At 37.5% G+C, this 26,797-nt stretch overlaps 1 protein-coding gene across 3 annotated transcripts in view; it reads right to left on the bottom strand.

Moving 5' to 3' along the window:
- CMSS1 (cms1 ribosomal small subunit homolog) overlaps positions 1-26,797 on the bottom strand; it is a 380,974-nt gene that overhangs the window by 19,977 nt on the left and 334,200 nt on the right. For all 3 annotated transcript variants that reach the window (XM_035015221.1, XM_035015223.1, XM_035015224.1), the window contains exons 2-3: positions 19,216-19,304; positions 1,448-1,519 (exon numbers count right to left, since the gene is read on the bottom strand). In XM_035015221.1, coding sequence (XP_034871112.1) covers positions 1,448-1,519; positions 19,216-19,304 — 161 coding nt within the window. The remainder of the gene's footprint in view (positions 1-1,447; positions 1,520-19,215; positions 19,305-26,797) is intronic.

Here is a 26,797-nt window from a genome sequence, read left to right as displayed (position 1 = left end):
TGACTTTTATTCCCAAGAGTAGAATTTTGAGAATTTTTTGCCAAACCTGGTTTTTAAGGCACTGAGTCTCAGTTTGGTTTTCTGGGATTAAGGTAAAACCTGCAGGAGTAATCTGAGCATTGGAGCCCACTGCAAAGGAGGACTGTAGACTCTCGATTGTCAAGTCTTGGGAGAGAGTCTTGAAGTGGCCCCATGGAAAGCAGAACAGGAATAACCTTACAGCAACAATTCTGGTTTGGATTCATTTGTGTAGCATTTACTGAGTGCCTGCAACATACTAGGAACATACCACTGTTCAGTTAATTTTCATCATCAACTTTCCTTCTCATTTCCTTCTAATGTTTCACCAAAGATCCACAAAGAGCCACTCCCCACCCCCACATGTTCAACTCCTTCCACAATATCCTCATTTCTATACCACTGCCAAGAATGGTAAAAGTTCTGTCAAATGAATTAACTTTTAAAAATATGTCATCAGTAGGCACATTTTAGCATGACCTCAGCCAAGGCTAAAACTATCTTGCTAGAGTTTTGACCTTGAGCCACCAAGAACTTAACACTCCTGAAGGCCATTAGTGTACAAACTTATCAAAGAGAAGTTAAAGTCATTTCTTTAAGGACTTGCCAAACCTCAGCCAATTTGGCATCTCCCATCTTTCTATTTGGCCATTTGTGAGCAACGAAAACATATGCATACATATTCTTAACTTTCTAAAAGCTTGCTGTTAAGTAATTGGTTTGAATCCATCTTTTTTCCTCTAATCCCAATCATATTTCCTCTTCTGAATTCAGCAGTAGACCTTCTTGGCAGAGAGCGAATTACACTGCTCTTTTCACAACTGTGGTGGAAGGTCAAAGCTAACCACACTTTCTCCAAGGCTGAGCTGTAAGAAAGCCTGTATAGGAGCAATAAGTCTTCCATGCACTCATAGGCAAATATTAAAATGTAAGGGGAGTCTTTTGCTTTAAATTATGGTTCCAAATAACGGTCAGAAATGCCTTATACTACTGTCATCTGGTTATTATTTTCTTTTTATTAATACTCTAAGATATAAGGTTTAAAAAACTGAAATGGATATGAAAAGAAAGTTGGTAAATTTCTTTCCTTGGGCACAGCCAGAAGGGCCAGAGGGCAGGACAGCTTTGGGCTTCTTCTAGACTTAGAAATTCATGTTTATCTTCTAACAACCATGAAAATGATGAAAACAAAGGTGGATAACAAAGATGTTTGGTGCTCCACAAGACTGAAATAGGAATCAGAAGAATTTGTTTTTAGCTTCAACAGAAACACTTAATATGAGTGACCTTAGGAAAGTCACCAACCTCACTGAATCTTACAGTCTCTAAAGTGGGAATTATAACAATTGCCTCATCAAAGTACAGTATATAGAAATGTGAGGTAAATCACCTGGGTTGTAAGAAAATTGTAAGAAAGTATTAATAATACCTTTCTTTTCCTCCTTGTCTTGGTGGCATCTTCTTTTGTTTCCTTTGGTTGTATCAAGAAACATTCTTTAGGCTGTAAAGAGATACAGATGAGGAAATTTTCATCTTAGCATGATGAGGTGTCAACTAATGGTAGGGACCCCAAAGTACCTAGGCCATACATGTATTCTTCATAGTATCTTGGTAATATTATACAGACAGTGATGCCGGAAGACCAATAGGCTATTAGGCAGGGGCTGGGCTAAGGGAATTTGAGAAAATCAGAAATGGCCAATGACTTGAGACTGGAAAATCTTTGAACAAAGGTGAAAATGTGTGAGTGAGTGTATATGTGTGTTTGAAGTGGTAGTGCAGGGTATTAAAGATTGAAGACAGTGGCCAGGTTTATAAAATACAGGCAGAAATAGATGTGATTAAAATTAAGATGTGGTAAGAAAGTCTTTGACTAGAGTGACTGGCACTTTCCATGAGCTAGCAATGTGTGAGCCTGTATTTCCAAGTCATTGGTTTACTATTTTGTTATTCATTCCTTTCCTCTTTCAATAAGCATTGAAAAACTGAAATAGGACATATTTACTTACGTTTTTATAAAACCAGCTGCACCAAATGCCTTATCTATAGTGACTACAAAATGAATGTTTCTGCTGATGGTCTGACAAAAGTCTCAGCACAATGGCATTCTGAGTAATCAATTTTGCCTGTTGACGTGACCCTTGAGTACCCTATATAGATTAGGGCTATTTTTACCCTGAAGGTTTTTATTTAATGTAGAAAAACAGGAGATTTGGATTAAGACCTTGATTTATAAAATAAAATGCCTCAGATTCCATATTTATTAATCATAAGCAGGAATATAAAATGTTTCCTGTGCTGGTTCTTTTATGCAACATTTTCAAACAAGTTGCCAAGTAAGATATAAAATATGAGTGAAAACTTATTCTGAGTTTTTCCTGGATTAAGTTTCCATCCCAACTAGAAAGTACTCAGTTTAAGCTGGTAAGCTACTATCTAAAACAATCTTGGCTCTACTGGCTCTGTTTAAAATGATTACAGATGAAGCTTTCTCTTAAAGTTTGTAGACAGCCTACAGATTAAGAATGCCCATGGCTTGAAGCCAGTAGATATCTATCTATCTATCTATCTATCTATCTATCTATCTATCTATCTATCATCTATCTACATAATTTCTTCAAGACATGGGGACAGGACCAGCAGTTTCTAGACTCTGTTTCAGTTAGTAGAAAAGCAGATTCAAAGGTTCAGGATTAAAGTAACATGTGACTCTTGAAATTTTAGCTTCTTCTCAATTAAAACAAAAACCTGCCAAAAGCAATTGCATCATAGCTAAAGAAAAGAAAGATATTATGACCTCTCTTATTTAGAAAGTTAAGCTGTCTTGTGGATGAAGATACATGCCAATTTGATGCTGGTACATGCCAATTAGAAACTGGGCCAAGGCCACTAATATGTCACAGAAGCTGCCAGATGGTCATAAGAGTCCAATTACAGGTCAGGCCAACATTCAGTTCATATTCATAAGGCAAGGGCCTGGATATGATTAGCAGATCCCTCAAGGCATACTGTAGTATCTTGTCACCAGTATCACGGTTTTTGGGAATCAGATGTAGAAACCTGTTCCATTTTGTTATTTAGCAAACGAGGGTTCTCTCTAACAGTATGTTCAATATGCAAGGTTGTATTTATGTTAGGTTTACAAAGCCAATTAACTCTAACATGACATAAATTAAATCTGGAAATGAGCTTGGTTATAGGGATATGGACTGTCCAATTCTGGAGGAAAAAATAAAAACTTAATTCTGAATCATGCATAGGAAAAAAGAAACATGCTTGATGAACTGTTTTAGTTAAGATACTGCATGAGGTTAAAATGTTAGGTTCAAATTCTTAGATCATCCTAAAGGAAATACAGTATATTATCTGTTTTCTGGGAGCAGTTGCCTTTTGTGGTTGAGGCTGGGCAGTAATGAAGAAGCTAAGTTTATGGGGGCAATTTCCACAGAGATGAGATGGCTTTATGAAGAAATACAAAATCCATTTTATTAAAAATTCCTAAATTTAGACAGCTGCCTTACAAATACTGATGTTTACCTTCAGAGAGACTAGGTAAAAAGATATAGGAGACTCAGGCCAGACTAGCTAACCATTTCTGGAAACCAATTTCATCAGTATATGTCTTTGACAGTTGATAAGTAATTTCATTTCTTTACATGAAATCTAGTGATTTTTTAAAGCATAGCTTAAATATGTAGTTTAAATATTTAGAAATATATATGAAAAAATTAATCTTTAAGTGAAGCATTTGAGGCATATTCTCAATTCCTTGAAGTGTCAAAAATTATATCCTTTAAGAATGATTCTTCTAGTTAAACATGGCAAATCAACCTCAAAAATGCCACTAAACTAAAAATGAAGGCAACTGAAAAAGGTATAAATTTGTAAGGTCCATGAAATCAGGGGAGAACATAGTGGTGGAGAGATTTCAACAATATTTTGGAATATGGAAAATGGTTGAAACATCCTTGGATGGAAGTGATTTAGCAGAAAGGTAGAACTAGCACCAAGGTTTCTGGAGAGGTGGAAGCTAACAGTAAGTGAGAATGTTTGACCTATTGGACTCTGAAAGGGTTTGGTAGTTGGAGACACAAGGTACTACAGAGAGTGAAGGGTTTAAAAGAAGGACATTGGTTGAAAGTTTATATATAGAATGATTAGGCTCCTTCCCATCTCCCACTGGGTTATATCTCCTGCCCAGGAAGCCAAGCAACTATCTGATTACTGCTTCCTCTCATCTTGCTTTTCCTGGCAGCAGACAGGAGATTTATTCTCTGGAGAGAACAAGAGGACCAAGAAATCTGGCACAGGGAAGATAGGACAGAGGTTGAGACTCACTTCCTTTTCCTGTCCCTATTTTGAATGTCTTGAGCCAGACTTATATATTGTATGCAGGAGCCGCCTGAATTTTTTTCTGGAAAAATGAAATGGACTAAGAGAAATGCCACAAGAGAGTGACATTTGGTGAGCATAGTAAATATAGCTTGCTATCCTATTATCCTGCTATGAAGTTCACTAATCAACAAGCCTCACATATGCACAAAAATATTCCATCAGCTTTTTAGTGTCTCTCTTTTTAATATGAATAGACAGTTAAGATAAGTGTCCAACATGAAAGCAAATAAACAACAAAAAGATAAAAGGTTCAAAACAATTATAATTAATATTCTCAGACAGATAAGGGAAGAATTTCAGTCACGAGACAAAAAAGAAAACAAATAAGAAAACTGGAATAAAAATGTAGGAGGAAGGTTGAAGACAAAGGAAATCTCCCAAAAAGATGAAAAATAGTAAGAATATTAGATAGGGAGTCAGCCCAAGAGATTCAACATCCCAATAAAAGGTGTTACAGAAAAAGGGACTATATAATTGGGAAAGGAGTGATCAAAGAAATAACACAAGAAAAACTTTCCAGAATGAAGGAAACTTTTCTGAATATGAAACTCTAAACTGAAAGCCCACTATGTATACAATATAATGAATATGAAAAATATACACACTGAGGAGCATCATTGTGAAATTTCAGATCATGGGCAAACAAAAAAGACTAAAAATTTCCAAAAAGAAAAACAATAACTTATGAAATACAAAGAGTCCAGAAAAATAATTGTGTTGGACCTTGCAATAGCAATATAGCATGCTAGGACTTAATGGAACAATGCCTTCAAAATTATGAGGAAAATTTATTTGCAAGTTAAACTTTTATACCCAGCCAAACTATGGGTCAAGTTAAGAGTAAAATAAAGGTATTTTCAGGTATTTAAGGTCTCAAAAAATTGATTTCCTATCCATAGATACAAAGGCTGTATTCCAGCAAAATAAAGGGCTAAACCAAGAAAGAGGAAGATATGGGATTCAGCAAATAAGGAAACTAATCCAGGAGAATGTTGAAGGGACAGTGAAGAGAAATCTCAATTGCTCAACAGACAAGAAAATAACCAATTCAGAGTGGAATAGGAGTATAGAGTCCTCCAGGGAAGAAAAATGAGTGATCTATTTGAGCATATGGAAAATATTATTCATGGACATGTGGGAAAGATATTGGAATATATGGAAACAATTAACAGTAGGAACACAACAAGCTAGGCAAATGAAGAAATGAGGTAATTATTAATGCCATGAAAACAAAGAGTTGTACAAGAAAGGAGGAATGATTATAGCTCCCCCTCCCCAGCACTGAACAGTAGTTCTGTGGTCATAATTGTGAGATATTGACAACCATTTTAACCAAAATGTGATATTGTGTTAGCAGAATTAGCAGTCAGAGAGGGAATAAGGGGTAGATGGGAGAGCTGTGTCCTCATATGCTATCTCAGGAAGTTAATAGATCATGTCAGGAGCTGATAAATCAAAAAACAGCAGTATAAACTATACACTAGCAAGTATGAAAAATAGCTAAAAGCAGAGGGTAGTTGCCTCTGAAGAAAGACCTACCATGAGAGCAGGAAAGGTGATGCTGTTTTTTAATGAAAAACTTTTAATAGTGTTTGATTATCACTTTGTTAAAAAAAATTAAATTGCCATTTTTACAACAAAAGCAAATATGTTCGTTGTAAAAATAAAAAAAAATTAGAACTGGCTTTTTAGTTTCTTTTGGTTTTGGTCAAAAGTTATTTAGTACACACCCATCAAAATGTCTAAAATTAAAAGGCTGATAATTTCAAATATTTACAAGGATATAAAACAACCAAAACTGTTATATATGGATGGTGGGAGTATAAAAATGGTACACTGGTTTTGGAAAAAAGTCTGTCAGTTTTTAGAAAACTAAACATGACTCAGCAATTCTACTCCTATGCATTTACTCAAGAGAAATAAGTGTTCACAAAAGACCTGTATATGAATGTTCATGGCAGATTTATTCATAATAGCTCCAGAGAGGAAGTAGCCTCAGGTATCCATCAATAGAAAAATCGATAAACTGTGAAGTATTCATATAATTGAATATTACGAAGTGTTATGAACTGAATTGTACCCTCCTCCCTCCCATTCATATTTTGAATCCCAATCCCCAATGTGATTGTATTTGGAAATAGGGACTTTAAAGAGGTAATAAAATTTAAAGGAGGTCCTAGGGGTAGGGTCCTAATCCAATAGGATTTACGTTTTCATATGAGGAGGAAGAGACACCAAGGAGACACACACAGAGGAAAGACCATGTGAGGACACAGTGAGAAAGGGACCATCCACAAGCCAAGGAAAGAGGCCTCAGGAGAAATCAAACCTGTTGACACTTTGATCTCGGAATTCCAGTCTCCAGAACTGTGAGAAATAAATTTCTGCTGTTTAAGCCACCCAGTCTATGGTATTTTGTTATGGAGGCCTGAACAGACTAATATACTCAGCAATAAAAAAAAATGAACTACAATACATCAACAGGGATGAATCTAAAAAACACTGCACTGAATAAAAGCCTTGAACAAAAAAGCATATACTACATGATTTCATTTACATGACATCAGAACAGTGGTTGGCCCTGAGGCATGGGGTCTGGAATAGTGATTTGAGATGGCATGAAAGGATTTTGGGGTAATGGTAATGTTCTTTAAACTGTAGGGGTTGTGTTACAAAATTGTATCAATTTGTCAAAACTCTGTGAATGGTACCTTTGACATTTATGCATTTGATTGTATATTAACTTTACCTCAAAAGGAAAAAAGAAGATCTTTAAATACTGAACTTCACTTAATGATATACATGCTGAAGTGTATGGGAGGAGTGTACTGATTTTGCCAATTACTTTGAAATATGTCAAAAATTAGATGATTGATGGATGAATAGTGTTTCTGAACACATTGTAAAATTTTGGACTTTGAGGACACTGAGGGTGAGGGCTTGCAGAAAGTGAGGAAAATCTTATCGGAAACTGGAGGGAAGGGAATATTTGTTATGTAGTGGTACAAAGTTTAGCAATACTGTTGTCTGTAGTTATGTGGAAAATAGAAAACGTGTCTAATGCTGTGGGTAATCCAGCAAAGGAGATCCAAATAGTGTTGAAGATGTCACCTAATTTCTTCTGTGGCTTATAGTAAAATGGAAAAGGAAGAAATTAAATTGAAAAAAGGACTATCAAAGAAGTAAAGGTATATGAGTGCAAATCCATTAAGACCTCAGAAAGAACAAAGGTGGTACCTCAGAGTATTTTTCAGTCACATAAGAGCTCTTTAAAGAAATTAAAAGTGTGTCTCACAGATTCTCTCAAACATGCCTGTATGAAACTTAAGGGGTACTGTCCCTCCATTATCTAAGCAGGGATCCATGGAAGAGAAAACTTTATCTGGAAAAGATTTATCTGGGTGTGACTTCTGCTCAATGGAGTAAACCCCAAGAAGAACCACAGAAGACCTATAAAATTCTTAAAGGTGTTATGTATTCAGAAATACCTCTAGTTTGAGCTGAGAAGGTGAGAGATGGAATAAAATGAGGCGAAGTCTTTGAACCCTGAGAATTCTACTGTCAAGAAGCAGACTGAAAGAACTGTTCCATTGCAAATACAAGCTACCTTTCATTAAAAAAAAAGGGGGGGGGGGAGAGAATGGCTCAGAGGGCAACACAAGGAACCCAAAAAGTAGAGCTGAGAACCATAGAAGGACCTTAGGAACCTGGACCATAACACTTAATAAAGAAACTCCCAACATTTTCAAATGCTGTGGGACTAATGACTCCTTGTGCCCACCGCTCGAATAGAAATGTCTATAAAGGTTATTCTATACTTGTATTTCTTCTGCTTCCCAGGTTGAGAAGAAATGTACTCAAGGAGCTATACTTAAGGAACTAAACCTGAGGACCCTCAAGTGCCCCTGAACCTGATTAGACAATGAAATTCTGGGCACTGAGCTTATCCTGTAAACGGAGGGTACTTTTGCTTTCCTTGTGAAGGGTGAATATATTATGTATATGGGAGGGATATAAAATCACTGGGGGCCAGAGGGCAGACCAAGGAAGCCAGATTCCAGGATAGCTATCAATGATCTCCAGGCATTCATTCCCATCTTATTTATTTATTTATTTATTTATTTATTTATTTATTTATTTATTTATTAAAGATTTTATTTATTTGACAGAGAAAGACACAGTGATAGACGGAACACAAACGGGGAGTGGGAGAGGGAGAAGCAGACTCCCTGCCGAGCAGGGAGCCCGATGCGGGACTCGATCCTGGGACTCCAGGATCATGACCTGAGCCGAAGGCAGTCGCTTAACCAACTGAGCCACCCAGGTGCCCCTCATTCCCATCTTTTGAATTACTGACTTGATTCCTTTTATTTTTTTAAATATTTATCTATTTATTTGAGAGAGAGACAGTGAGGAAGGGGCAGAGGGAAAGGGAGAGAGAAACTTAAGCAGATGCTGTGCTGAGTGTGGAGCCCGAAGCAGGGCTTGATCTCAGACCCTGAGATCAAGACCTGAGCTGAAACCAAGAGTCGGATGTTTAACTGACTGAACCACCCAGGTGTCCCAAGAATAATCCTGAAGATGAAGAGTGGGAGAGATATGAAATGATCAATGCTCAAATGAGTAAATCTTAAGAAAATACAATAGTTGAGAAAGGTGAGTAAAGAGGGAAAAGGATAAGTACTCTTACTGAAGAGTCCTTTATAATCTGAGGAGCTAAGCAAAAGGCTACCTTAAAAAAAGATGTCCAGTGTGGTGTCTGAGGGAGAGAGGATGGGTCATGGAACCATGGCTATTGACATCATGGAGGCATCAATGAAAAGTCACAAAACCCCTCATAAGGAATTATATTCTGGGAACTATAATTAAAAAGTCACTAGGGTTGGCTCTGAAGTGACTGATGTTGAGGAGGGAAGAGGGTGATGCAATCTCTAGAAGTAGGGAATTCATCATTTTTTTGGAAGCAATATCTGGAAAAAAAGAAGTGTTGGCAAATCTTTACACTTACATTATTAAGGAGGCCAAGGATGATTATTTAGATGTGAAATGGTTGCTAGAGGTGATGTAGTTGCATGGGTAAAAAACTTTTATAAAGTTATAAATCTGCTGCTTGAAAATACTGAACAGATGGGAGGAATGGACTCAGTACTAGAAATGTGAGGCCCAGCTATGGCAAAGGAGGGAACACAATCTAACTCAATATATACTCTTACCTGTTGATATTTAAGCCTAAATGCATATTACAGCTGCAGCATAATGCCAGGAAGATCCTACACAAGTATAAAAAACCCCTTAAAGAATAGCAAAGCAGGGCACCTGCATGGCTGAGTTGGCTAAGTGTCTGCCTTTGGCTCAGGTCATGATCTCAGGGTCCTGGGATCAAGCCTCCCCATTGGGATCCCTACTCAGTGGGGAGTCTGCTTCTCTCTCTCTCCCTCTGCATGCCCCCTCCCCACTCATGTGTGCACTCTCTCTCAAATAAATAAATAAGTAAAATCTTAAAAAAAAAAGAACAGTAAAACAATGAGACAAATTTGAAAAAAATTCAAAACAAATATAGCACAAAATAATTTTTTTTTCTTTTGTTTTGATCCAGGGAAAAAATGTAATAGTTACTATTAAAAAACAAATACCCTGGGGCGCCTGCGTGGCTCAGTTGTTAAGCATCTGTCTTCAGCTCAGGTCATGATCCCAGCGTCCTGGGATCGAGCCCCATATCGGGCTCCCTGCTCAGCAGGAAGCCTGCTTCTCCTTCTCCCTCTGCCCCTGCTTGTGCTCCCTCTCTTGCTGTCTCTCTCTCTCTGTCAAATAAATAAATAAAATCTTTAAACTCCCCCCCCCCCCCAAAAAGACAAATACCCTGTTACATCTGTCAAATGAATCAAGTGCCTAGCACTGTGCTAGGTACTGTAGTGAACACAAAAGAAACCCTGGGCCCCAAGTCGCTTATGAACAAGTTGGAGACTCAAGCTCTATGTATGTAAAAACTCTAGAAGGATTCAAGAAAGGTCAGCCTGCCAATAAGAAGGTCATCCTTGAGGTGGTGAGATGATTTCCAGAGGGAGAAGAGTAGCTGGAGGGAGAGAGGATGGGGAACCCAGAGAGGAGCAAGAGGGGATCATGACCTGAGCCTTGGGCAGTCAAGGACAGTGGAAGAGAGATACCAGCTCAATCAAGGAGGGAGCTGGAAGAGGGACACTGGGTCACCAGAGTCTAAGAAACTCCTGTGGGTAGTAGATGGCTTACAAGTGGGGACACAAAGTGCTGAAATGGGAAGTGTGGTGAAAAAACTAGGATCTTGGTAAAATCATCCATTCTTTCATTTCACAAATAATGAGTACCAATTTGGGGTGAGGTTCTGTGCTAGGTGCTGTGGAGATGCACAGTTAAACTCTGCCCTAGAGGTATACAGCCTGGTGTGGAAACCAGGAGCTAGATGAAGAACACTCATATGAGGCAGTGGGGCACAAGAAGATTTCCTTGTGAGTTCTCTGGCCAGAGAAATTAGGACAGACTTGGAGAAAGGGGTTAGGGCATTCTGTCTACCTAAGACTTGGAGTAAGAGGATCCTAAGCTCACTTCACCGCATAGGTACACCCCCAAATAGCAGCCACATCAGTGCAATGAACAAAGAAAATGACCCAGAGAAAGATTAAAATCACACCACGCATCTTTTCTGACTACAATGGTATGAAACCAGAAATCAATCACAATAAAAAAATCTGGAAAGAACACAAATACATGAAGGTTCTATAACATGCTACTAAAGAATGAATGGGTCAACCAAGAAATCAAAGAGGAAATTAAAAAGTAAAGGGAAACAAATGAAAATGAAAACACAACCATCCAAAGTCTTTGGGATGGAGCAAAACTACTGAAGATGGAAGATTATAGCAATACAGGCCTACCTTAATAAGGAAGAAAAATCCCAAATAAACAACCTAACCTTAGACTTAAAGGAGTGAGAAACAAACAAACAAAGCCTAAAGCCAGGAGAAGGAAGGAAATAAAGATTAGGGCAGAAATAAATGAAATAAAGACTAAGGAAACGGAACAGACCAATGAACCTGGGGTTGGTTATTTGAAAAGATCCAACAAAATTGATAAACTGTTAGCCAGACTCATCAAAAACAAGAGAGAGGACTCAAATCAAGTCAGAAATGAAAGAGGAGAAATAACTGACACCACAGAAATACAAAAGATTATAAGAGAATATTATGAAAAATTATATGCCAACAAACTGGACAACCTAGAGGAAATGGATAAATTCCTAGAAACATAACTTCCCAAAACTAAATCAGGAAGAAATCGAAACTCTGAACAGACTAATTACTGGCAATGAATTTAAATCAGTAACCAAAAATCTCCCAACAAACAAAAGTCCTGGACCAGGTGGCTTCACAGGTGAAACCTACCAAACATTTACAGAAGAGTTAATACCCTTTCTTCTCAAATTGTTCCAAAAACTACAAGAGGAGGGAATGCATCCAAATTCATTCTATGAGACCAGCATTACTGAGATACCAAAACTAGATAAAGACACTACAAAAAAAGAGAACTGTTGGCTGATACCTCTGATGAACATAGATGCAAAAATCCTTAACAAAATATTAGTGAACCGAATCCAACAGTAAGTTAAAAAAATGACTCACCACAACCAAGTGGGATTTATTCCTGGGATGCGGGGTGGTTCAATATTCTCAAATCAATCAACATGATACATCACATCAACAAGAGAAAGGATAAAAACCATACGATCATTTCAACTGATGCAGAAAAAGCTTTTGACAAAGTACAACCATCCATTCATGATAAAAAACACTCAACAAAGTAGGTTTAGCAGGAACATACTTCAACATAATAAAGCCCATATAAGAAAAGCCCACAGCTAACATACTCAATTTTGAAAAACTGGGATCTATTCTTCTAAGATCAGGAAGAAGACAAGGATATTTACTCTCACCACTTTTAAAGATTTTTTTATTTTATTTATTTGAGAGAGAGAGAATGAGAGACAGAGAGCATGAGAGGGAAGAGGGCAGAGGGAGAAGCAGACCCCTGCCGAGCAGGGAGCCCGATGTGGGACTCGATCCCGGGACTCCAGGATCATGACCTGAGCCGAAGGCAGTCGCTTAACCAACTGAGCCACCCAGGCGCCCTCTCACCACTTTTATTCAACATAGTACTGGAAGTCCTAGCCACAGCAATCAGACAAGAAAAAGAAATAGACATCCAAATTGGTAAGGAAACTTTCACTATTTGCAGGTGAGATGATACTCTACATAGAAAATCTGAAAGACTCCACCAAAAAACTACTAGAACTGATAAATGAATTCAGTAAAAGAGCAGGATATAAAAGTAATATACAGAAATCTGTTGCATCTCTATACACCAATAATGAAGTAGCAGAAAGAGAAGTTAAGAAAACAATCCCAACAAGAACCATATGATCCTCTCAATAGATGCAGAAAAAGCATTTGACAAAGTACAACATCCTTTCTTGATTAAAACTTTTCAGAGTGTAGAGATAGAGGGTACATACCTCAATATCATAAAAGCCATCTATGAAAAACCCACAGCGAATATCATTCTCAATGGGGAAAAACTGAGAGCTTTCCCCCTAACGTCAGGAACAGGGCAGGGATGTCCACTATCACCACTGCTATTCAACATAGTATTAGAAGTCCTAGCCATAGCAGTCAGACAACAAAAAGAAATAAAAGGCATCTGAATCAGCAAAGAAGAAGTCAACTCTCACTCTCTGCAGATGATGTGATACTTTTTGTGGAAAACCCAAAAGACTCCACCCCAAAATTGCTAGAACTCATACAGGAATTCAGTAAAGTGGCAGGATAGAAAATCAATGCACAGAAATCAGTTGCATTTCTATACACCAACAACAAGACAGAAGAAAGAGAAATTAAGGAGTTGATCTCATTTATAATTGCACCCCAAACCATAAGATACCTAGGAATAAATCTAACCAAAGAGGCAAAGAATCTATACTCAGAAAACTATAAAATACTCATGAAAGAAATTGAGGAAGACACAAAGAAATGGAAAAACATTCCATGCTCATGGATTGGAAGAACAAATATTGTGAAGATGTCAATGCTACCTAGAGCAATCTACACATTTAATGCAATCCTATCAAAATACCATCCACTTTTTTCCAAAGAAATGGAACAAATAATCCTAAAATTTGTATGGAACCAGAAAAGACCCCGAATAGCCAGAGAAATGTTCAAAAAGAAAAGCAAAGCTGGTGGCATCACAATTCCAGACTTCAAGCTCTATTACAAAGCTGTAATCATCAATGGCTTTCCGTAGCATAGTGGTTATCATGTTCGCCTAACAAAGCTGTAATCATCAAGACAGTATGGTACTGGCACAAAAAGAGACACATAGATCAATGGAACAGAATAGAGAGCCCAGAAATGGACCCTCAACTCTATGGTCAACTAATCTTCAACAAAGCAGGAAAGATTGTCCAATGGAAAAAAAACAATCTCGAGAGCCTGGGTGGCTCAGTCGTTGAGCGTCTGCCTTCGGCTCAGGTCATGATACCAGGGTCCTGAGATCGAGCCCCGTATCGGGCTCCCTGCTCGGTGGGGAGCCTGCTTCTCCCTCTCCCACTCCCCCTGCTTGTGTTCCCTCTCTCACTGTGTCTCTCTCTGTCAAATAAATAAATAAAATCTTAAAAAAAAAAAAAAAAAAGACAGTCTCTTCAACAAATGGTGTTGGGAAAATTGGACAGCCACATGCAGAAGAAGGAAACTGGACCATTTCCTTACACCACACACAAAAATAGACTCAAAATGGTTGAAAGACCAAATGTGAGACAGGAGTCCATCAAAATCCTAAAGGAGAACACAGACAGCAACCTCTTCGACCTCAGCTGCAGCAACTTCTTCCTAGAAACATTGCCAAAGGCAAGGGAAGCAAGGACAAAAATGAACTAGTGGGACTTCATCAAGATAAAAAGCTTCTGCACAGCAAAAGAAACAGTCAATAAAAGACAACCTACAAAATGGGAGAAGATATTTGCAAATGACATATCAGATAAAGGGCTAGTATTCAAAATCTATAAAGAACTTATCAAACTCAACACCCAAAGAACAAATAACCCAATCAAGAAATGGGCAGAAGACATGAACAGACATTTTTTCAAAGAAGACATCCAAATGACCAACAGACACATGAAAAAGTGCTCAACACTGCTTGGCATCAGGGAAATCCACATCAAAACCTCAATGAGATACTACCTCACACCAGTCAGAATGGCTAAAATTAACAAGTCAGGAAACGACAGATGTTGGTGAGGCTGCAGAGAAAGGGGAACCCTCCTACCCTGTTGGTGGGAATGCAAGTCGGTGCAGCCACTCTGGAAAAAAGTATGGAGGTTCCTCAAAAAGTTGAAAATAGAGCTACCCTATGACCCAGCATCAGCACTACTGGGTATTTACCCCAAAGATACAACTGTAGTGATCCGAAGGGGTACATGCACCCCAATGTTTATAGCATCAATGTCCCCAACAGCCAAACTATGGAAAGAGCCAAGATGTCCATCAACAGATGAATGAATAAAGAAGATGTGGTATATATATAATGGAATATTATGCAGCCATCAAAAAAATGAAATCTTGCCTTTTGCAACGATGTGGATGGAACTAGAGGGTATTATGTTAAGCAAAATAAGTCAATCAGAGAAAGACATGTATCATATGATCTCATTGATATGAGGAATTCTTAATCTCAGGAAACAAACTGAGGGTTGCTGGAGTGGTGGGGGGTGGGAGGGATGGGGTGGCTGGGTGATAGATATTGGGGAGGGTATGGGCTACGGTGAGTGCTGTGAATTGTGTAAGACTGATGAATCACAGACCTGTACCTCTGAAAGAAATAATAAATCATATATTAAAAAAAAGACGATATTAGGAAGGGAAAAATGAAGGGGGGAATCGGAGGGGGAGATGAACCATGAGACACTATGGACTCTGAGAAACAAACTGGGGGGTTCTAGAGGGGAGGAGGGTGGGGGGAATGGGTTAGCCTGGTGATGGGTATTAAAGAGGGCATGTATTGAATGGAGCACTGGGTGTTATATGCAAACAATGGATCATGGAACACTACATCAAAAACTAATGATGTAATGTATGGTGATTAACATAACATAATAAAATAAAATTAAAAAAAAAGAAAACAATTCCATTTATAATTTCACCAAAAATAATAAAATACCTAGGGATATTACTCAGCCATCAGAAAGGATGAATACCCACCATTTGCATCGACATGGATGGAACTGGAGGGGATTATGCTAAGTGAAATAAGTCAAGCAGAGAAAGACAATTATCATATGGTTTCATTTATATGTGGAACATAAGGAATAGCATGGAGGACATTAGGAGAAGGAAGGGAAAAACGAAGGGGGGATATCAGAGGGGGAGATGAACCATGAGAGACTATGGACTATGGGAAACAAACCAAGAGTTTCAGAGGGGAGGGGGGTGGGAGGATGGGTTAGCCTGGGGATGGGTATTAAGGAGGGCACGTATTGCATGGAGCACTGGGTGTTATACGCAATCAATGAATCATGGAACACTATACCAAAAACTAATGACGTACTGTATGGTGACTAACATTATATAATAAATAAATAAATAAAAATAAATAAATAGTTAAAAAAAATTAAAATTTCCTTTAAAAAAAATACCTAGGAATAAACTTAACCAAGGAGGTGAAAGACTTGTACTCTTAGAACTATAAAACACTGATAAAGGAAATAAAAGATGACACAAACAAATGGTAAGAGATTCCATATTCATTGATTAGGAGAACCAATATTGTTAAAATTTCCATATTATGCAACGCAATCTACAGATTTAACACAATCCCTATCAAAATACCAATATTTTCCACAAAACTAGAACAAATAATCCTAAATTTGTGTGGAACCACAAAAGACCCTGAATAACCAAAGCAATCTTGAAAAAGAACAAAATTGGAGATATTGCAATCCCAGATTTCAAGACATACTACAAAGCTATAGTAATCAAAATGGTATGGTATGGGCACAAAACAGTAGATCAATGGAACAAAATACAAAGCCCAGAAATAAACCTATGTTTTTATGGTCAATTAATCTATGACAAAGGAGGCAAGAATATGCAATGGGAAAAAGACAGTCTCTTTAACAAATGGTGTTGAGAAAACTGGACAGCTACCTGACAAAGAATAAAATCTTGAGCACTTTTTTACTCCATCCACAAAAATAAACTCAAAATGGATTAAAGACCTAAATGTGAGACTTGAAAGCATAAGATTCCTAGGGGAAAACACAGGCACTTATCTCTTTGACATCAGCTATAGAAACATTTTTCTAGATATGTCTCCTTTGGGTAGGGAAACAAAAGCAAAATCAAACTATTGGCACTACATCAAAATAAAAAGCTTTTGAATAGAAAAGCAAATCATCAAAAAGAAAAGCAAATCATCAACAAAACAGAAAGACACCCTACTGAATGGGAGGTGTTTGAAAATGATATATCCAATAAAAAGTTAATATTCAAAATATATAAATAACTTATACAAACTCAGCACCAAAACCCCAAATAATCCAAGTAAAAATGGGCAGAGGATATAAACAGACATTTTTACAAAGTAGACATACAGATGGTCAAGAGACACATGAAAAGATGCTCAATATCACCAATCATGAGGAAACTGTAAATCAAAACCACAATGAGATATCACCTGACATATGTTAGAATGGCTTAAATAAAACACACAAGAAATAACAAGTGTTGACGAAAATGTGGAGAAAAAGGAACCCACCTGCACTATTGGTGAGAATGCAAGCTGGTGCAACCACTGTGGAAAACAGTATGGATGTTCCTCAAAAAGTTAAAAACAGAATTACCACATGATCCAGTAATTCCCCTACTGGGTATTTATCCAAAGGAAAAAAAAACACTAATTCAAAAAGATACGTGGACCCCTATGTTTACTGCAGCATTATGTAAATAGCCAAGATATGGAAGCAACCCAAGTGTCCATCCATAGATGAATGGAAAAAAGGTCACACACACACATACACACACACACACAATGTAATATTACTCAGCCATAAAAAAGAATTTGTAACAACAACATGGATGGACCTAGAGGGTATAATGTTAAGTGAAATAAGCCAAGGGAAGACAAATACCATATGATTTCACTCACATATAGAATTTAAGAAACAAAACAAAGGAACAAAGGGGAAAAAAAAGAGACAAACCAAAAAATGACACTTAACTATAGATAACAAACTGGTGTTTGCCAAAGGGGAGGTGGGTGGGAGGATGGGTGAAACTGGTAAAGGGGATTAAGAGTACCCTTACCATGGTGAGCAGTAATAATGCATAGAATTGTTGAATCGTTAAATGGTACACATGAAATTAATATAACACTGTATGTTAATTATAGTTGAATAAAAAAGGTAAAATAAAATAATAGCAAAAAGAAAAAACAAAACCTAAACCTGATATGCAGCTTTGGAACAAAATATTTAATGGCTGGAGAGAAAACTGAGATGATTACACATTAAATATGTATATCTTTCTGTATTCCCCCATCCCACCAGGAAAAAATAAAATAAAGAAAATGAAGTGTTAATATTTGCTATAATAATTATCACTTTGGTGCTTACTCTTTGCCAACCACTGTTTGAAGGGCTTAACAAGTATTAGCTATTTATTTATTTATTTATTTGTCAGAGAGAGAGAGAGAGAGAGAGCACGCACAAGCACGGGGAGTGGCAGGAAGAGGGAGAAGCAGGCTCACCGCTGAGCAAGGAGCCTGATGTGGGACTCTATCCCAGGATGCTGGGATCATGATTTGAGCCGAAGGCAGATGCTTAACCCACTGAGCCACCCAGATATCCCAAGGATTAGCCATTTAATCTCTACTGCAACTCTGTGAGGAAGATATACTTATTATCACCATTTTACCAATGAGGAGACTGAGGCACAGAGAGTTTAACTTGCTTAAGGTCGCACAGCTTGTAAGTAAACAGATTCTCACAATTATCCTGAGCCTGGTTACAAACTGGGTAGAGTCACCCTCTCATGGGAATGAGTTTAGGGCCACTTACAATAATAGTAAGACCACAAATCATTGCTATGAAGAAGATGATAATTTTAGTTTGACAGTAGATAATCCTTAAAAAAAAATCACACATGGTTACTGATCAGGTTTGAGGGACACATAATGTGAAAAAGCTGCAAATGGATGTGAGTGGTCAGTAGAAAGATTAAGAAGAAAATAAAAGGTTGTAAGTCCAGGAAGCAAAGTGTATCAAATGACCACTTTTGGTAATATTGAAGGTAGAAATCCCATGATAAATATTCATACAATGGACCATAGCTCATGTTAGGTAGACATGAGGTCCTGGAGACTGCTGTCAGCATGGCATGGTGCTGTAATCATGCATTGTTATGAGAGGTAATTTTACATATTTTTATGCTATTTGTCTTCTCCTGGGAACTGTACCAAACAGAGTACTACTGGATCTTTGGTAAAAATGTGGTACAAGAATCTAAGATATCATTATTGTAAAATACATTTATATTGAAAAAAATATTAAGGGTAAAAATAGACCTTGCTTATCATTAATGAAGCATGGTTTTTTCCCAAGGCAAAGAAGATAAAATCTTCCCTAAAATTCCACCAACAACTGATGTTAAACAAGGAATGCTGAAGAGGGGTAGAAGAAGCTGATTCCAGAATTTAACAGTTTGACTCCTACAGTACTGTCACCTGTTCGGTTTTCTTTGACAGGGCAGGAACTGGAGCTGTCTCTTGCTGCATCATTTCTGGGTCTCCTCCTCCTTCATCATCTGATGCTTCTACAAAATATAAAGTTTAAAAATTAGAAAAGCATCTCTCTTTCTTTCTCCCATTGCTAGTGCAATCTTGGTACCACCTTTCTAGAAGGTTCTATCCCTTGACTCAGTAATTCTACCTCTAAAAAGCTGAATTCAAGGAAACAATCCAAAATATGGAGATTTAAGCAAGATGTCAGTCTTATTCATAAAACTGCAAAACTGAAGATTATCTAGATGTCTAACTTTTGAGAATGTTTCATTATGGAGCACTTAAACTGATTTTACAGATATTAAACTCCTCATTTTCAGATAAGAAAATTGTGGTTTAGAGGGGTAAAACAATTTGCCCGAGGTCACACACCTGGGAACTCAGATCTGTTTGAGTCCAAAGTCTTCTCCACAAGAGATACTACCTGCCCTGAAAAACAGTAGCTCTTGATACCTGTGTGCTAGCCCAAGGGGGGAATGTTAAGAGACTGTGACAAAAAGATTACAGATCATGAGAAACACTTATTTTGAATTTTTTAAATCTTTCAACAATGGAAAAAAGAAATTCTTACTCTAAGAGTTAGGAAAAATCAAAGTTTTAACAGTTTCTCTGTTTATAAAGCTCTACTGAGGAAACATAGCAACCATAGCCTCTTACTTCCCATAATGCCATACTGCCTTCCAGATTTTAGTGGTTGCTCTCCTTATCTATCTATCATCTATCTATCTACACTTCAAATCCCTACTGCTTTTTTTTAAATTTAAATTTTAGTTAGTGAACATACAGTGCAATATCGGTTTCTGGAGTAGAATTCAATGATTCATCACTTATGTACAACACATAGCACTCATCACAGCAAGTGCCCTCCTTAATACCCATCACCCATCTAGCCCATCCCCCACCCAACTCCCCCCATCAACCCTCAGTTTGTTCTCTATAGTTAAGAGTCTCTTATACTTTATTTCCTTCTCCCCCTTTTTTTCTTTCTCCCCTTCCCATATGTTCATCTATTTTCTTTCATAACTTCCATATATGAGTGAGATCATATGGTATTTGTCTTTCTCTGAATGACATCTCACTTAGCATAATACACTCTAGCTCCATCCATGTCATTGCAAAAGGCAAGATTTCATTTTTTGGATGGCTGAGTAATATTCCATTGTGTGTGTGTGCGTGCATATATATATATGTGTGTGTATATATATATATGTGTGTGTATATATATATATATATATATATATATATATACACATATACATCCCACCTCTTCTTTATCTATTCATCAGTTGATGGACACTTGGGTTCTCTCCATAATTTGGCTATTGTTGATAATGCTGCTATAAACATCAGGGTGCATGTACCCCTTTGAATCTGTATTTTTGTATCCTTTAGGTAAATACCTCATAGTGTAATTGCTGGATCATAGAGTAGCTCTATTTTTAACTTTTTGAGGAATCTCCATACTGTTCTCCAGAGTGGCTGCACCAGTTTTCATTCCCACCAACAGTGCAAGAGGGTTCCCCTTTCTCTGCATCCTTGCCAACACCTGTTGTTTCTTGTGTTGTTAATTTTAGCCATTCCAACAGGTGTGAGGTGGTATCTCAGCATGGTTTTGATTTGTATTTCCTTGATGATGAGTGATTTGAACATCTTCTCATGTGTCTGTTAGCTATCTGGATGTCTTCTTTGGAAAAATGTCTATTCATGTCTTCTGCCCATTTCTTACCTGGATTATTTGTTTTCTGGTGTTGAGTTTGATAAGTTCTTTATAGATTTTGGATACTAACCCTTTATCAGATATATAATTTGCAAATATCTTCTCCCATTCTGTAGACAAAATTTGTTGATTGTTTCCTTCACTGTGCAGAACTTTTTATCTTGATGAAGTCCCAATAGTTCATTTTTGCTTTTGTTTCCCTTGCCTCTGGCAATGTGTCTAGTAAGAAGTTTCTACAGCCAGTCAAAGAGGTTTCTGCCTGTGGGCTCCTCTAGGATTTTGATATTTCCTACCTCACATTTAGGTCTTTCATCCATTTTGAATTTATTTTTGTGTATGGTGTGAGAAAGTGGTCCAGTTTCATTCTTCTGCATGTTGCTATCCAGTTTTCCCAACAAGTGGTTGCTCTCTTTAAATACATTTTTTGAATCTTTAAAAGGCTTTACTCATTCTCTTTGAATTTCTCTATGTATATCAAAGTCAGCCCAAAATGTGAATTTGTGAGCAACCTTGGTCAGAATTCATATTTAGGTCCAAATAACCAATCTGGTAATCCTGTGCTTTTAAATGTTTGTACACTGTGGTGGTTAATTTTATGTGTCATCTTGGTTGGGTCACAGGGTACCCAGATATTTGGTCAAACATTATTCTGGGTGTTTCTGTTAGGGTATTTTTGGATGAGATTACATTTGAATGGTAGACTGAATAAAGCAGATTGCCTTCCCTCATGTGGGTGGGCCTCATTAGATGAAGACCTGAATAGAACAAAAAGGTTGAACCTCTGCTGAATAAGAGAATTTTTTTCTGCCTTTGGACTTGAACTGAAACATCAGCTCTTCCTGCATCTAGAGCCTGCCAGCCTTCAGACTAGAACTACACCATCAGCTGTCCTGGTTCTCAGGCCTTCCGACTAGGATTGGAACCTGGGTTCCAGCTTGCCAATTCACACTGCAGATGCTGGGACTTGCAAGAGTCACAGAGTGCATAGGCGAACTACTTCTTTTATATACAGATAGATATAGATATGTATCTCCTATTGGTTCTGTTTTTCTAGAGAACCCTGATTAAGACACATACTTTTAACTGTATAGCATGAAAAAAAAAAAGGCTTCTACCCATGGAATAATAGCAGGTAGGAGATTAATAGGGCTTTAAAATGATTATGTTGGCATTAAAAGTATTTATAGGATTTCTGCTTCCAGAAAGGTACTAGTAGTAGTAGTAGTAGTAGTAGTAGTAGTATTTTTCCCTATTCCTCCTGCTAAGTACAGCTAAAAATCCTGGACCTTATATATAAAACAAACATAGGCAGTCTCTGAAAGGTAGAGAGAAGAAGGTATTTTGGGGACCTTTTGGGGTATAAGGGGCAACATAGCAGTTAGCTCCCTGGGTTTTCTTTTTGTCTCATTATCTCAGGCTCGGGGTTAAAGAAGCCATAATTTGGAAATGCCAATGGGAGCAGACAAAAAAGCCCCAATGAACATCTGTTCTGTTTAACAAAATGACCAGGAAAGAGGCCACCTAGCAAGATGGAAAATGTTTAGATAAAAACTATTTGACTCCAAAATTAAAGAACTGTGGCCTTCCCCCATTAGCAAAGGCTGAGTGGGGAGCCTAGACTTCCACACTTGCCAGGCTGTAATGAGGCACCCCAACTCCCTCTCCCTCCTCCACCTTTCACCAGGGTGGTATCAGAGATGATCAAGCAATGACTGAACTCCCAAAGGGATTTTCATTCCTTAAGGGTAATAACAAACCCCTGTTCCCCCCTCCTATCACTACCACCACCATTGCAGTATCAATAGAGACCACAGGGTAAGCCTTGAATTCCATTTCCTCTGGGCAATAATGAAGTGCACCTCTCCCTCCCTACTAGGATAGTGTTAGAGAAGGACTAGAAGAGAGTGATCACTTTCCATATTGCCCAGTGGTAAAAAGGCCACACCTACCCTAGTGGTTTTAGCAACCACTTAAAAAGCTATACAAAGGAATACACTCAAAAACACTAAGATAAATCAAAATAGAATTCTAAAAATGTTCAAGTAACCCACAGGAAGGCAAAAAAGAGAAAATAGAGAAATTAAAAACAGCAAACAGAAAGAATGGAATAAAACAGTAGATTTAAACCCTTACATATCAAAAATTACATTAATGTAAATGGCCTAAAAATGCAAATTTAAAGATAGAGATTGACAGAGTAGATTAGAAAACATGACCTAACTATGTTATTTACAAGAAACTTACCTCAAGTATAACAACATAACAAGTTGAAAGCAAAATGATGGAAAAAAATATAACATACCAATATATATTTTTAAAGATTTTATTTATTTGACAGAGAGAGAGAGGGCACAAGCAGGTGGAGTGGCAGGCTTTCCACTGAGCAGAGAGCCCGATGCAGGGCTCAATCCTAGGACCCTGGGATCATGACCTGAGCCAAAGGTAGATGCTTAACCGACTAAGCCACCCAGATGCCCCACAAATATTTTTTTAAAAGATTTTATTGGGGTGCCTGGGGCACCAGTTTGTTCTCTATAGTTAAGAGTCCATTTCTTTGGGTGCCTGGGTGGCTCAGTCGTTAAGCGTCTGCCTTTGGCTCAGGTCATGATCCCAGGGTCCTGGGATCGAGCCCCACATCAGTCTCCCTGCTCAGGGGGAAGCCTGCTTCTCCCTCTCCCCCCCCCCCCCACTTGTGTTCTCTCTCTCTCTGTGCCTTTGGCTCAGGTCATGATCCCAGGGTCCTGAGATCAAGTGCCACATCGGTCTCCCTGCTCAGGGGGAAGCCTGCTTCTCCCTCTCCCACCCCCCCTGCTTGTGTTCTCTCTCTCTCTGTGTCTCTTTCTGTCAAATAAATAGGTAACATCTTTAAAATATATATATATGAATAAATAAAAAGATTTTATTTATTTATTTGAGAGAGAAAGCAAGAGAAAAGAGCACGAGCAGGGGAGAGGGGCAGAGGGAGAAAGAGAAGCAGGCTCCCCACGGAGCAGGGAGCCCAACGTGCGGCTCTATCCCAGGACCCTGGGATCAGGACCTGAGCTGAAGGCAGACGCTTAACCGACTGAGCCACCCAGGCACTCCAACATACAAATATCAATCAAAAGAAAGCAGAGTGGCTATATTAATATCAAATAAAGGACTTCAGAGTGAAGAAAATTACCAGAGAAAGAGGACATTATATAATGATAAAAAAGTGGATCTGTCAAGGAGGCATAGCAATCCTTAATGTGTATGCACCAAACAACAGTCACAAAATACAGGAAGCAAAAACTGATAGAAATGAAAGAAGAAACAGACAAAAGTACAGTTAATTTGCAAAGTTCAACAGTCCTCTCACAAGAACTGAGAATGACTAGACAGAAAATCAGCAAGGATATAGAAGAACTAAGTGATAACCATTAACCAATAGGATCTGATCAACATTTGCACTCAACACTCCACTCAACAGAATACACATTCTTTTTAAATGTTATGGAACATATCCTAAAATAGATCATATTCTAGGACATAAAATATCAACAAATTTAAAAGAAATTGATAAACAGTATGTATAAAAAACTTACAGCAAATATTATACCTAATAATGAAAGACTGAATGCTTTCTCCCTGACTGGAAACAAGGCACAGATGTCTGCTCTGACCAGAATTATTCAACATAGTGCTAGAACTTTTAATCAGTGTAATAAGGCAAGAAAAGAAATGAAAGTCATATACATCAGAAAGGAAGACATCAAACTGCTCCCATTTGCAGATGACATGATTGTTTACATAGAAAATCCCAAGAACTCTAAAAAAACTTTCCCCAACCCCCAAACCCTGCTAGAACTGAGTTTAGCAAAGTTGCAGAATAAAAGATAAACATGTAATTTTATTTCTATATACTAGCAATGAACATATGAACACAAAACTTAAAAATACAATACCATTTACAATTGCTAAAAAAACCCTAAAATACTTAGGTGTAAATTTAACAAAACATGTACAAGACTTTCATGCCGAAAACTATAAAACACTGATGAAAGAAATCAAAGAAGATCTAAATAAACAAGGAGACATACCATGTTCATAGATTGGAAGACTAACCATGGTAAAGATGCCAGTTCTCCCCAAATTGACATGCAGGTTTAACATAATTTCTATCAAAATCCCAGCAAGATTTTTCTCTAGGTATATACAGATTATTCTAAAATTTATGTAGAATGGGAAAGGAACTAGAATAGTTAAAATGATTTCAAGACTTATTATATTATATAGCTACAATAATTAAGATTGTGTGCTATTGTCATAGGAACAGATATATAAATGAATGGACTAGAATACAGACCCAGAAAAAGACCCACACAAATACACCCAATTGATTTTTAACAAAGGCAATTCAATGGGGGAAAAATAACCTTTGCAATAAATAGGGAAAGAATCCATAGGCAGAAAAATTAACCCTTACCCAAATTTCAGACCTTATATAAAACTCACCTCAAAAATGGATCACAAACTTAAGTGTAAAATGTAAAACTCTAAAATCTTTAGAAAAAAAGGGGACAATCTTTAGGCTCTAGGGTTAGGCAAAGTTCTTAATTTTGCAACTAAAATACAATCAGTGAAAAGAATACTTGATAAGTTAGAGTTTATCAAAATTGAAAACTTCTGCTTTGCAAAGACCCTGTTAAGAGGATGAAAAAACAAGCTACAGAGAGGAAGAAATATTTGCAAACCACATATCTAACAAAGGACAGACCAGTGACTAGACAATATAAAGAATTTTCAAAATTGAACACCAAAAAACTAGACAAGTGCATTAGGAAATGGCAAAAGATATGAACAGATGTTCAATGAAAAGTAAGTAAGTACTTAAAAATATGTTCCATATCATTAGCCACCAGGGAAATGCTAATTAAAGCTACAAGATATCAGTACAAATCTATCAATCACTAACATTAAAAATAGTGTCAACACCAAATGCTGGTGAGGTTGCAGAGAAACTGGATTTTCATTCACTACAAGTGGGAATGGAAGATGGTACAGCCACTTCCATTCCACAAAAGGAAAGAAATTTGGCAGTTCCTCAAAACATTAAACATGCTGGAGTGCCTGGGTGGCTCAGTCGTTAAGCGTCTGCCTTCAGCTCAGTTCATGATCCCAGGGTCCTGGGATGGAGCCCTGCATCGAGCCCCGCATTGGGCTCCCTGCTCAGCGGGAAGCCTGCTTCTCCCTCTCCCACTCCCCCTGCTTGTGTTCCCTCTCTCTGTGTCTCTCTCTGTGAAATGGATAAATAAAATCTTTAAAAAATAAAACAAAAAACAAAAACAAAAAAACCCCCAAAACATTAAACATGCAACTACTATACAGTATAGTAATTGCACTTTTGGGCATTCATTCCAGAGAAACAAAACTTAACAAAAACTTAAGTTTGTATAACAAACTGTTCAGAAATGTTTACAGCATTTATTTATTATTTAATAGCCAAAAGCTAGAACAACTCAGATGTCATTCAATAGGTGAAGAGTTAGACAAACTGTAATATATCCATTCTATAGAATATTAATCAGCAATAAAAAGGAATAAAGTATTAATACACTCAACAACCTAGATAAATTTCCAGAGAATTATGCTTACTGAAAAAAGCCAATCCCAAAAGGCTACATACTGTGTGATTCCATTTAAACATCATTCTTGAAATGATAAAATTAGAGAAATGGAGAACAAAATAGTGGTCTTGAGTTAAGGGGGGGAGTAAAGTTGGGGGGAAGTGGGTGTGGCTACAAAAGGGCAACAAGAAGGATTCTTATGAGGATGGAAATGTTCTGT

The sequence above is a fragment of the Mirounga leonina genome, unplaced genomic scaffold (genome assembly GCF_011800145.1).
Source record: "Mirounga leonina isolate KUSES-001 unplaced genomic scaffold, KU_Mleo_1.0 Mir_169, whole genome shotgun sequence".
Classification (NCBI taxonomy): domain Eukaryota; kingdom Metazoa; phylum Chordata; class Mammalia; order Carnivora; family Phocidae; genus Mirounga; species Mirounga leonina.
This window is presented reverse-complemented; position numbering and strand designations above follow the sequence as displayed.